This window comes from Lycorma delicatula, chromosome 6 (genome assembly GCF_047948215.1).
Source record: "Lycorma delicatula isolate Av1 chromosome 6, ASM4794821v1, whole genome shotgun sequence".
In the NCBI taxonomy this organism is placed as follows: Eukaryota; Metazoa; Arthropoda; class Insecta; order Hemiptera; family Fulgoridae; genus Lycorma; species Lycorma delicatula.
This window is the reverse complement of record NC_134460.1, coordinates 57,287,727-57,300,484: the sequence shown is the minus strand read 5'-3', so window position 1 is coordinate 57,300,484 and position 12,758 is coordinate 57,287,727. Positions and strand designations below refer to the sequence as shown.

Here is a 12,758-nt window from a genome sequence, read left to right as displayed (position 1 = left end):
AATAGAATTGACTGAAGATTATTTCCAAACTTCTAACAGTGTATCTAACTAAAATTATTTTTAACCTTATATTTATGAAACATTTGTAAATGTCATATTAAGAGGATATGTATGAATGTAAATGAAGTGTAGTCTTGCACAGTCTCAGGTCGAGACATATTCCTGAGATGTGTTAATTAAAATGCAACCACCCAAGAACACCGGTATCCACAATCTAGTATTCAAACCCATCCTCATCAAAATCACACCCAGCTTGGTGACAGCAGTATTTGTAAATCCATTCATTTTGATATATTACAGACGTCCCTGTATAGTTTTAAAAAATTTCCAAAAAAAAATTAAGATTTTGTGAAACAGCACAAAATTGGCTGAATCTATTATATGGATAATTTTATAAACAGAGTGACAGCTTAATTTGAGTAAATACTTTAACATAAAAATAGCTCTTTATCAATTATTCCAAAACCACAACTGTTAAAGTTTTATCAACTTCTTCCATTTTCATTAATTCCTTCGACAAGGATATTTCAAAGTAACTAGATTGAATTCATTTGTCAATTGAATATCATGTATAAAACTGATTTTTATTTCACTGTAAATTGAGTTTATGATGCTTTGTGTAGCACAATTATACTATATCCATTATCTGAGAGAAGGCTTGATTGTATATCATACACAATTTCTAGATCACGCATTAAAAAAATATTATTATTTTTCAGCTATATTTGGTTCAAATAGATATCATTTACTTTGGCAAATATAACTATAGACTCGTGTAGAATCCAATTCAAAACTATATCAATGCTGTACTGATTCACAAGTATTTATTGCATTATGCAATCTGTTCTAGTCTTTTTATTGTAGTGACAATATAAGGTACCTTTTTTCCTGAGGTAGAGCTGCTTTTTTTTTAGAGTAATGTTTGTTTATAGCCATTCATTATGTTATAATTGAAATAAAATGTCATTCGTAGGGTCAAATACCAGAATTTTATCAATTTTGACTCTTAAAAAAGATTGAGAAACCTCTGTACTTCTCATTCCTCATTACCCCTCTCTTTTTTCTGTTAGCCTCTCGAACAACAACTTCAGAGGATGATATGTATGAATTGAAAATGAAATGCAGTCTTGAACAGTCTCAGGTCGACCATTCCTGAGATGTGTGGTTGATTGAAACCCAACACCAAAGAACACCACATCCATGATCTACTACCCAAATTCATATAAAAGTAACTGCCTTTACTAGGATTTGAACCTTAGAACTCTCGACTTTGAAATCAGCTTTTTTGCGATGACAAGTTCACCACTAGACCAACCCAGTGGGTTTGTTCAGTACCCTTGGTGTGAAATATTTGCTTCTCTTGAGATATTATTTTATTCTTTTGTGCACAACCTTATATTATTGCACCTAACAGGCAGATCCATTTATTATTGCCTAAAATTATTTTTGACTATATTTATGAAACAACATTTGCAATAGCAATGTCATAAAAATAACAGTGTTGCTATTTTTTAGAGTTCCAACTAAAGTGCTATCTGAATAACAGAACAGTAGTATATTGTCCTATAATGCTCTCTGCTTCCCATGAACACTATTTTATCTACTCGTGTAACAGTCATGTAAGTATGAACCGTACTTGTGAGAAGTACAATTGACTTCTGCTGCAGCAAAGTATTCTCTATTCCAAGTTGTAAATTGTAGCACCAGCACAACACACCAGTTTATTGATATCTTAAAAATTAACATCAATCATGTATCAAGTGCCATCAATACTTAATCTTATATTGGGGAATTCTACCTAAGTACACTAGTTACAACAGTGATGTCTTTATAATATACTTGTTGATAAATGCTTCTTACATATTTTTCCCCCCAGTGTTTACAGCTCAGGTTCATATCGGCCAGAGAATAATCAAATCTGTCAGAGCATATAAACAAAAAAATTACTGTTACCTTTTAATCAATCACTAGTTCAATTAGCACTGCTCCACTAGTCTAAGCAGCCAGGTACAGATCTGTAATTACATGTGCCTTATGGAAGTACCTAAAAAGTGTACATCAGGATACTATAATTTTGTCAAGTATTTTCTAATCCGAATGCAAACTATAAACAAGTTAAAATTAAATATTAATTAGTAGAATCATAGCCATTTTATTTAAACCTAAAATTTTAGGAATGTCCACAACAAATCATAATGATACATTGTACTTGTACGTTACCAGCAACAGAAGGTTTGTCACAATAGTGTAGTTAATTGATAACATTTTATTTATAAAAATTTATTGGATCAAGACCTGCTAAATTATTTATAAAGCTATCAGATGTTTACAACTACTCCTGGCTGTAATTAAAAAATCCTGATATGTTAATCAAAAGTTGTAACTACTGCATTTGAGACTTGACTAGATTCAATTTAACCAGTAATCTTTGGAAAAATTTGAGAATATAAAAAAAAATCATCATACATCATATAATGAAAATGTAAGCAAAGTAATAATTAAAACCAAAACTTCATAAGTTATATTATTTATTGTTGTAATCATTTGAGCTATTATAAATAAAAGTATGATTATGAAAATGATCACACTATAATTTTTACTTACATTAAATTTATATCTTCTTTTTTTTATGATTATAAAAAAATATATTTTTATTAAGTATATATTTATTAAGCAATACATATATACATGCAAATATTCACCTTTTAAAATAATAAGCTCCAATTTATGGTACAATATAAAATTTGACTTAATATTTACAGTAAGCAATTGAGTGATATATTAATTTATTTATTTAAGGCACATTATGTACACTACTAATAAAATAATTTACAAAACTTATAATTTATATAAAAATATTCCAAGAAACAAAATCTATGTTGGTGTCCTTCACATGAATTTTTATTATCTTACAATCCTAAATAGAATGATCAAATGCTAGGCGTTTAAATACAATCTCTTAAAAGAGTTCTTTATTTTTTTTTTAACTAATTGTAAATTTAAATAATACTAAGACAGTTTTTATCAAATAGTAAAAGCAAATATAGTTTGTGATCATGAAAGATCGTAATGTTTGCAAAATTAAAAATTGTTTGTTTTTGTCTGAACAAAACTGATGGAAAGGCCAAATCACAGTAAAACTTTTATTTTATTTTTGTTTGGTTTTTTAATATAATGAATAAATTTTCAAAATCTATATCTGTTAACAAAACTAAAAATATTTTCAAAATACTTGATAAATTCATTATCAACCCATCTTAAATAATATTAACACTTTTTAACATCACATTTTTGTCAATTTAACATGTTGGTTACTAGTAAGTACAAAATATCCATTCAGATGCCACAAGAAATAAATGATTTAAAAATTAAGTCTATAAATTAATTGAGTTTAAAAAACCTTAGAGATAACACAAATGGAAAAAACTTGCTGCGTGCAATGGGTTAAAGAAGTTCAAAATCAACAAACTGAGTTTACATTTCTTATAAATAATTTTCAGAGATACCAGTCTTTTATGAAGAAGCATTTCAGGTTAGTACACCTAGCAACAAAAATATTTACTGTGATCTGGCTTACTGAAATTCACATGAAAAATTTAAGGGAAGATTTAAAATTGACAAAATTACACCAGAAACAAATTACAAATTGATGCAAATGGAAAACAGCCTTTCCATTATGTTATACAAAATTGGTAATCGTTTTTCTTTCCATTTTTGACAAAAAAATGTCATAAATTTTACTTGTTTGAAAACTAGATTTATATCTGTTTATATAATTAAATTAATTTCAATTTAATTCATTTTAATAACAGTATTTTTTAAACTACTTCTAAATTCATACTATAATAAAATTAAAAAATCATAATAAACAAAAAAGCAATGAAATTTTTTTGTTTAGTTGACAATAGAGTTTTATAATCAAATTTTTCAGTTAAAATTCTATTAAAAAACCCAATAATATTGTTCCCATATAACAATATTTTAATAACATACAAATACATTTATATGGTGATATCAAATTTAATGTTTCTATTACAAAACATCTTAATATATATAAGTCTGAATAGGATACGATACTTTTTTAAAAAAATAATGAAAACTACTTAATCTAAATGATGTAATATCACAAATTAAATTTTTTTTAAATCATCATAATCTAATTACTAATAATGAAATATTACAATCCAGGTAATGGAATAAGGTTGATAAATATGTTTTTTTGCAAGTGATTAATATTAATGAAATATTGTAATATTATTAATATTAATGAAAATTGTTTGCATCTTCTGTTTAAGCACATATTTATATTAAAATTTTAAAATATTGGAATTGCCAAGTATAAAGTACACATTACATTAGTTAACTCTTATACATAATGTGCATCTTGTGTGTTGATGATTAAACTCGATGAGGTCAGCACAAGGTACCTCTGATTACAAAGCTATTTAAAAAAAATATATATATGTATATATAACACATAAAGTCTCACATGTAGTCAGAATTTTGTTAAGAAAGTTCTCTTGAATCATGACAGTAATCGGTTTTGAATTTATTATTGGATTAAATTTACACTAGAAGTAAATCTCTCAAATTCTGCAATTTGCTACAATAAAGTTATTTTCATCCAGGAATATGAGAAATCATGAGTATAAATGAATTAGGTAGGACAGCACTTGTTTGTCGAAACTGTATTTTGATATTAGATTAGGTAACTGCAAGAATAGATTATGATTTGCTTAATGAATGACTGTAATCAGTACTAATTGACATAATGGCCAATAGAAAATAATGATATATCATATTTATAATGTGTATCTTTATCATCTTTAAAAAATATTATTAATTATATATCTCCCTAATTTTGTGGAGAGGAGTGTTTTGCTATCACGGATATCACCTAACTCAAGGGAAGTATATACCAATAAAATTTCTCTTAATTTATATTTTTTTTATGTGGTTGTGTATATGGCCTATTTTTGATCAATCAAGTCATGTAAAATCTCTTCAAACATTTTTTGTCATCCCTGCCTAAAGGCATTTCTTGCGCATATTATGTATAAACAAATCATTAATGACCCCCCTATGCAGGGACATCATTGATTTAGTTAACACAATCACAGGGTAAATGATCATCAAAGTTAGATAAAAAAAAGTGCCGGCCTCCATGGTGCGAGTGGTAGCGTCTCGGCCTTCCATCCAGAGGTTCAAATCCTAGACAGGTATGGCATTTTCACACATGCTACAAATCGTTCCTCTGGTCCTCTGAAGCAATACCTAACAGTGGTCCTGGAGGTTAAAAAAAGCTGAAAATGAAAAATGTTTTCCAAGTAGTACTAATTCAGTTAAATCATTAAATAAATAGAATGGAATAATGGGCTGAATTTTTAACAGCTAAAATTTGCCTATTTGTTAGGTGGCATGACCAAATGTTTGCTGATAATCTGACATGAGAGTTAAGTCACACTCCAGAAACTGTCATGGTCTTTCTCAGGAATAACAAGTCCCATGTATGGTTTGCTAGAGAAGGTGAAAAATAGTGTATTTTTGTAATGTTCAAATAGTCAAACAGATTTTTATTGATATTGTTACAGATGATATTCAAACCAACACTTAAATAAAACATAATCATCTGTTTGGCACATTCACTCTGTTCTGTTCAAGTAAGCATTATATAAACTGTTTATCTCATAAAAATATAAAAAAAGAAATATTGAACAATAATGTGTTGGTGTTTTCTTTATAAAATTTTAATTGCATTTGTTTAAAAATTGAAAAAAAAATTTTTAGTTTTGAATTTTAAAATGCATGATAACTTTATGTTTTTATTTTATAATTATCTGAAACCACAGATATGAATTTGTTGATGTGAATTTGCATAATATTTTAACGCTATTATACAAAAACCAACTTTGCAATACAGGTAAAATAAATGAGGGGTAGTGAAATAATTAAAGATTCTTTCAAAGCTAAAGTGTATATGTTTATATTTTTTTTATCATAATATTAAAAATTCTATCCTGGTAGTGAAATGGTTTGTTGAATATAGGCATATTTAACATCCATGACTGGGTTATATTTGTTAAATTCGCATTGCATGAGAAGTAATTCATCAAATTACACCATATACTCAATAATTAAAAATCAATTGAATACAACTGAAATTCATTATGAAAATTCTATTTATCCATGAAATCAAACTACAACAAAATGATAGCTAAAATTAATATTTTACCAGTTAATAAAATTAAATCTCTTGATTTCTTTCATAGAAATCTGCCAAAGAGAAGAGATACTGTTATCTCTACTATTTGTATGTCAATTCTCTTGAAAAAGATTGATCAAATTGTTTAATAATGAATGACTGACTTAATATATTGCTACATACATATTATTCTGAGAGTAATTAACATAGCAGTATAGAAGTAATAGCAGCTTGTTAAAAGATAGCTACTTTTACAGATACTAAAAGATAGCTTGTTACCCATGAACCCAAACTTAAAATCATTTGGGATTTATGCGAATTGTGGGTATTCCTTTTTCCTGACCCCATAACTCCCAAAAAAGTTTTTGACTCCCCCCAATTTTTTACATGTGGGTACTCGTTAAACTCGGAATCCGGAGTAAAAGAGGATTCACAAGTTGCCTCAAGGTAGTGTATAAGTGCCACCTTGTTTTCTGTGGCTATGAACAGCATTGCCAATTGTGTACAGGCTCCTGTCTCACGTTCTGTATTCGTTGACGATTTTGTTATTTACATTGCGAGCCGCTCAACACCCACTGCAGAGCGACTGATACAGATCACTATATTTCGCCTTGAGACTTGGTCATTGAGAGAAGAACTACTGGTTTCACATTTTCACCCGACAAAACGAAATGTGTATTCTTTTCTCGGCTACGGAACCCTTCTATTCCGCGGGGTTTTCTGAACAGAGAGCTTATTGCTGTCTCTACTTACGTCAAGTTTCTAGGTTTGCTTTTTGATAGCCGTCTTACTTGGGTCAAACATATAAAGAAATTGAGTTTCAAACTTTTAGATATGATGCGGGTCCTAAGTAACACCAATTGGGGAGCCGATCGATCATGTATGTTACGTTTTTACTATTCCCTTGTTCGTTCCCGTTTAGATTATGGTTGCGTCGCCTACTCTTCAGCTCGTCAAACCGTGCTTAAAATACTGGACGGTGTACATCATGCTTTTCTTCGGCTTGCCACAGGTGCGTTTAGATCAAGCCGAAGAAAGCTATCGCAAGCTTACTTGTAGACTGTGGCGAGCCATCACTTTGGGATAGACGAGACCAGTTTTTGTTATCGTATTTTGCCCGTCTCAAAGGATAGCCAAATCACCCGGCTTTTGACCCAGTTCTTAGGAATCCTAATTTAAGGAAGTATGAGGACTGTCCACGCTGTACTGCGCCTGTGGGTGTCCGTACCCGGCGTCTGCTGCAACATATAAATGTTGACGCTCCCTCGTTCTTTCCATCATGTCCGTGCGCATATCCTCCATGGAGAATCACCTTGTAAATTTTACATTTGACCTTACAACATACGATAAACGATCAACACCACCTACTGTTTCCAGCAAATGTTTCAGTATATTCTCACCAAGACGCGGTGATATACACTGATGGGAAGACGGTACAGTTGGTTGTGCTTTTGTTGTCAACGAAAGGACTTATATGTTTGGCCTACCCGGTATTACGAGTGTGTTCACCACAGAACTACTCGCTATAAATAGGGCTCTAAATATCGTTAGCCCAAAATATAGAAACATTCTTATTTGCAGTAACTCGTGTAGTGCTCTACAGGCGTTAGAAAACTTTTATTCCAAACATCCTGTCGTCATTGACATTTATGATGCAATCGCTGAGTTAGGTAATTGCAACACAGAGGTAAGTTTTTACTGGATCCCTAGCCACGTAGGGATTCTAGCTAACGAAAGAGCAGATTATGCTGCCAAAGAAGCGTGTATTCAACCTCTTTTCACCAACCGAGTTACTACCTTTGATTTTATCAATCGTATATAACAATCACTGAGAGCAAGGTGGCAAAGTGACTGGGCGACTACCGTCGATAATAAACTCCGACGAATTAAAGATTCAGACGTTTTTCGCCCACAAACAAAAAAAAAGGAGCCTTTCCGCACGAGTCACTGAAATCAAAGACCGATTACTCGCCTCGCCAAATAAATCGATCAGACGTTTGTCTGCTGAAATTAATTTGCCCAAATCAACTGTTCATCGGGCGACCAAACAATTACAATTACGACCTTATCGCATTCAAACGGTTCATCAACTTCTTGAGCCCGACAAAGAAAAACGGCTACAATATTGTCAATGGTTCCGTCGATTTCTGCGTGAGGGAATTAATTTTATGGATTCGTTATTTTTCACAGATGAAGCACGGTTTCATTTGGATGGCTATGTAAACAGCCAAAATAGTAGAATTTGGAGTGCTGAAACTCCCCACGTTTATCACGAAAAACAATTACACCCGCAGAAGTTGGGCGTGTGGTGCGCGATATCGCGGAAGAAAATAAGAGGTCCTATTTTTTTCTAGTACACCATTAATGCAGAACGAAATCAGGATATTTTATTTCAGTTCATTGCACTCTTGGAAGAGGAAGACAGACACTGCTGGCTACAACATGACGGTGCGACATCGCACTACGCAGGTTCAACTTCTGATTTCGTCGAGGAATTCTTTGGTAATCGTGTTGTCGGTCGAGGCTTGTGGCCACCAAGATCTCCAGATTTGACTGCGGCGGATTTTTTTCTATGGGGTTACCTCAAAGAAAAAGCCTACAGCAACAAACCATGAACACTTCAACAATTGAAAGTCAATATTGAACAAGCTGTATTAAATATCCAGCCACAAACTTTGAAAAAAGTTGCAAGAAACGCTGTAAAAAGAATTGAAGCTTGTATTCAAGAAGATGACGGCCACTTCCAACATTTACTCTAAATGTAAGGTCATTGGATGGTAATAATAAAAATTACATTTACATTTACACATGCCTTTTTATTATTTCAATACCTACCAATATAAGGTTGGGTTGCGTTTTATATGGGAAACCCTGTACTATATCCATTATTTAAGAGAAGAGTTGATTGTGTATCATACATAATTTCTAGATCACGTATTAAAAAAATATTATTATTTCTCAGCTATATTTGGTTCAAATAGATTTCATTTACTTTGGCAAATATAACTACAGACTCCTGTAGAATCCAATTCAAAACTATATCAATGCTGTACTGATTCACAAGTACTTATTGCATTATGCAAACTGTTCTAGTCTTCTTATTGTAGTGACAATATAAGGTACCTTTTTTCCTGAGGTAGAGCTGCTTTTTTTTGAGAGTAATGTTTGTTTATAGCCATTCATTATGTTATAATTGAAATAAAATGTCATTCGTAGGGTCATATACCAGAATTTTATAAATTTTGACTCTTAAAAAAGGATTGAGAAACTTCTGTACTTCTCATTCCTCAGTACCCCTCTCTTTTTTCTGTTAGCCTCCAGAACAACCGTAAGGTATTATTTCAGAGGATGATATGTATGAATTGTAAATGAAATGCAGTCTTGTACAGTCTCAGGTGGACATTCCTGAGATGTGTGGTTGATTGAAACCAAACACCAAAGAACACCACATCCATGATCTGCTACCCAAATTCATATAAAAGTAACTGCCTTTACTAGGATTTGAACCTTAGAACTCTCGACTTTGAAATCAGCTTTTTTGCGATGACAAGTTCACCACTAGACCAACCCAGTGGGTTTGTTCAGTACCCTTGGTGTGGAATATTTGCTTCTCTTGAGATATTATTTCATTCTTGGTGCACAACCTTATATTATTGCACCTAACAGGCAGATCCATTTATTATTGCCTAAAGTAATTTTTGACTATATTTATGAAACAACATTTGTAATAGCGATGTCATAAAAAGAACAGTGTTGCTATTTTTTTAGTGTTCCAACTAAAGCGCTATCTGAATAACAGAACAGTAGTATATTGTCCTAACTATTCCCTGCTTCCCATGAACACTATTTTATCTACTCATGTAAGTATGAACCGTACTTGTGAGTACAATTGACTTCTGGTGCAGCAAAGTATTCTCTGTTCCAAGTTGTAAATTGTAGCACCAGCATAGCACACCAGTTTATTAATATCTTAAAAATTAACATCAATCATGTATCAAGTGCCATCAATACTTAATCTTATGTTGGGGAATAATACCTAAGTACACTAGCTACAACAGTGGTCTTTATAAAATACTTGTTGATAAATACTTCTTACATTTTTTTTTCAGCAGCGGTTACAGCTCAGGTTCATATCGGTCGGAGAATAATCAAATCTGTGTCAGAGCACATAAACAAAAAAATTACTGCTACCTTTTAATCACTAGTTCAATTAGCACTGCTCCACTAGTCTAAGCAGCCAGGTACAGATCTGTAATTACACGTGCCTTATGGCAGTACCTCAAAAGTGTATATCAGGGTACTATAATTCTGTCAAATATTTTCTAATCCGAACACAAACAAATTAAAATAAAATATTAATTAATAGAATCATAGCCATTTTATTTAAACCTAACATTTTAGGAATGTCCACAGCAAATCATAAATGATACATTGTAATTGTATGTTACCAACAACAGAAGGTTTGTCACAATAGTGTAGTTATAATTGATTGGATCAAGGCTTGCTAAATTATTTATAAAGCTATCAGATGTTTACGACTACTCCTGGTTGTAATTAAAAAATCCTGTTAATCAAAAGTTGTAACTACTGCATTTGAGACTTGACTGGATTCAATTTAACCAGTAATCCTTGAAAAAATTTCAGAATATAAAAAAAATCATCATACATCATACAATGAAAATGTAAGTAAAGTAATAATTAAAACCAAAACTTCAGAAGTTATATTATTTATTGTTGTAATCATTTGAGCTATTATAAATAAAAGTATGATTATGAAAATGATCACACTATAATTTTTACTTACATTAAATTTATATCTTCTTTTTTTTTTATAATCATACACATATATTTTTATTAAGCAATACATTATATACACGCAAATATTCACCTTTTAAAATAATAAGCTCCAATTTATGGTACAATATAAAATTTGACTAATATTTACAGTAAGCAATTGAGTGATATATTTATTTATTTAAGGCACATTATATACACTACTAATAAAATAATTTACAAAACTTATAATTTATATAAAAATATTCTAAAAAACAAAATCTATATTGGTGTGCTTCACATGAATTTTTTTATCTTACAATCCTAAATAGAATGATCAAATGCTAGGCGTTTAAATACAATCTCTTAAAAGAGTTCTTTATTTTTTTTTTAACTAATTGTAAATTTAAATAATACTAAGACAGTTTTTTATCAAATAGTAAAAGCAAATATAGTTTGTGATCATGAAAGTTTGTAATGTTTGCAAAATTAAAAATTGTTTGTGTTTGTTAGAACAAAATTGATGGAAAGACCAAATCACAGTAAAACTTTTATTTTATTTTTGTTAATGTAATGAATAAATTTTCAAAATCTATGTGTTAACACAGCTAAAAATATTTTCAAAATACTTGATAAATTAATTATAAACACATCTTAAATAATATTAACACATTTTAACATCACATTTTCTTGTCATTTTAACATGTTGGTTACTAGTAAAGTACAAAATATCCATTCAGATGCCACAAGAAATAAATGATTTAAAAATTAAATCTATAAATTAATCGAGTTTAAAAAATCTTAGAGATAACACAAATGGAAAAAAATTTGCTGCGTGCAATGGGTTAAAGAAGTTAAAAATCAACAAACTGAGTTACATTTCTTATAAATAATTTTCAGGGATATCCAGTCTTTTATGAAGAACCATTTCAGGTTAGTACACCTATCAACAAAAATATTTACTGTGATCTGGCTTTCTGAAATTCACATGAAAAATTTAAGGGAAGATTTAAAATTGACAAAATTACACCAGAAACAAATTACAAATTGATGCAAATGGAAAACAGCCTTTCCATTATGTTATACAAAATTGGTAATCGTTTTTCTTTCCATTTTTGACAAAAAAATGTCATAAATTTTACTTGTTTGAAAACTAAATTTATATCTGTTTATATAATTAAATTAATTTCAATTTAATTCATTTTAATAACAGTATTTTTTAAACTACTTCTAAATTCATACTATAATAAAATAAAAAAATCACAATAAAGAAAAAAGTAATGAAATTTTTTTGTTTAGCTGACAATCGAGTATTATAGTCAAATTTTTCAGTTATAATTCTATTAAAAAACCCAATAATATTGTTCCCATATAACAATATTTTAATAACATACGAATACATTTATATGGTGATATCAAATTTAATGTTTCTATTACAAAGCATCTTAATATATATGTCTGAACAGGATACGATACTTTTTTTAAAAATGAAAACTACTTAATCTAAATTATGTAATATCACAAATCCAATAAAAAAAATCATCATAATCTAATTACTAATAATGAAATATTACAATCCAGGTAGTAACAATATGGAATAAGGTTGATAAATATGGTTTTTTTGCAAGTGATTAGTATTAATGAAACAAAAACATAAGAAAATTGTTTGCATCTTCTGTTTAAGCACATATTTATATTAAAATTTTAAAATATTGGAATTGCAAAGTATAAAGTACACATTAAATTAGTTAACTCTTATACATAATGTGCATCTTGTGTTGAT

General features: G+C 30.0%; 1 protein-coding gene across 2 annotated transcripts in view; it reads left to right on the top strand.

Moving 5' to 3' along the window:
- The window catches only part of LOC142327091 (peroxisome biogenesis factor 10-like), a 28,784-nt gene extending 18,255 nt beyond the window's left edge, over positions 1-10,529 (top strand). Inside the window, exons 6-7 of one of the 2 annotated variants that reach the window (XM_075369939.1) lie at positions 5,592-5,660; positions 10,315-10,529. In XM_075369939.1, the coding sequence (XP_075226054.1) occupies positions 5,592-5,618 (27 nt within the window). In that variant the 3' untranslated portion in view covers positions 5,619-5,660; positions 10,315-10,529. Of the gene's footprint in view, positions 1-5,591; positions 5,661-10,311 lie in introns of both variants that reach the window. The other variant, XM_075369938.1, reaches the window with a different exon arrangement.
- Positions 10,530-12,758: the final 2,229 nt, after the last annotated feature.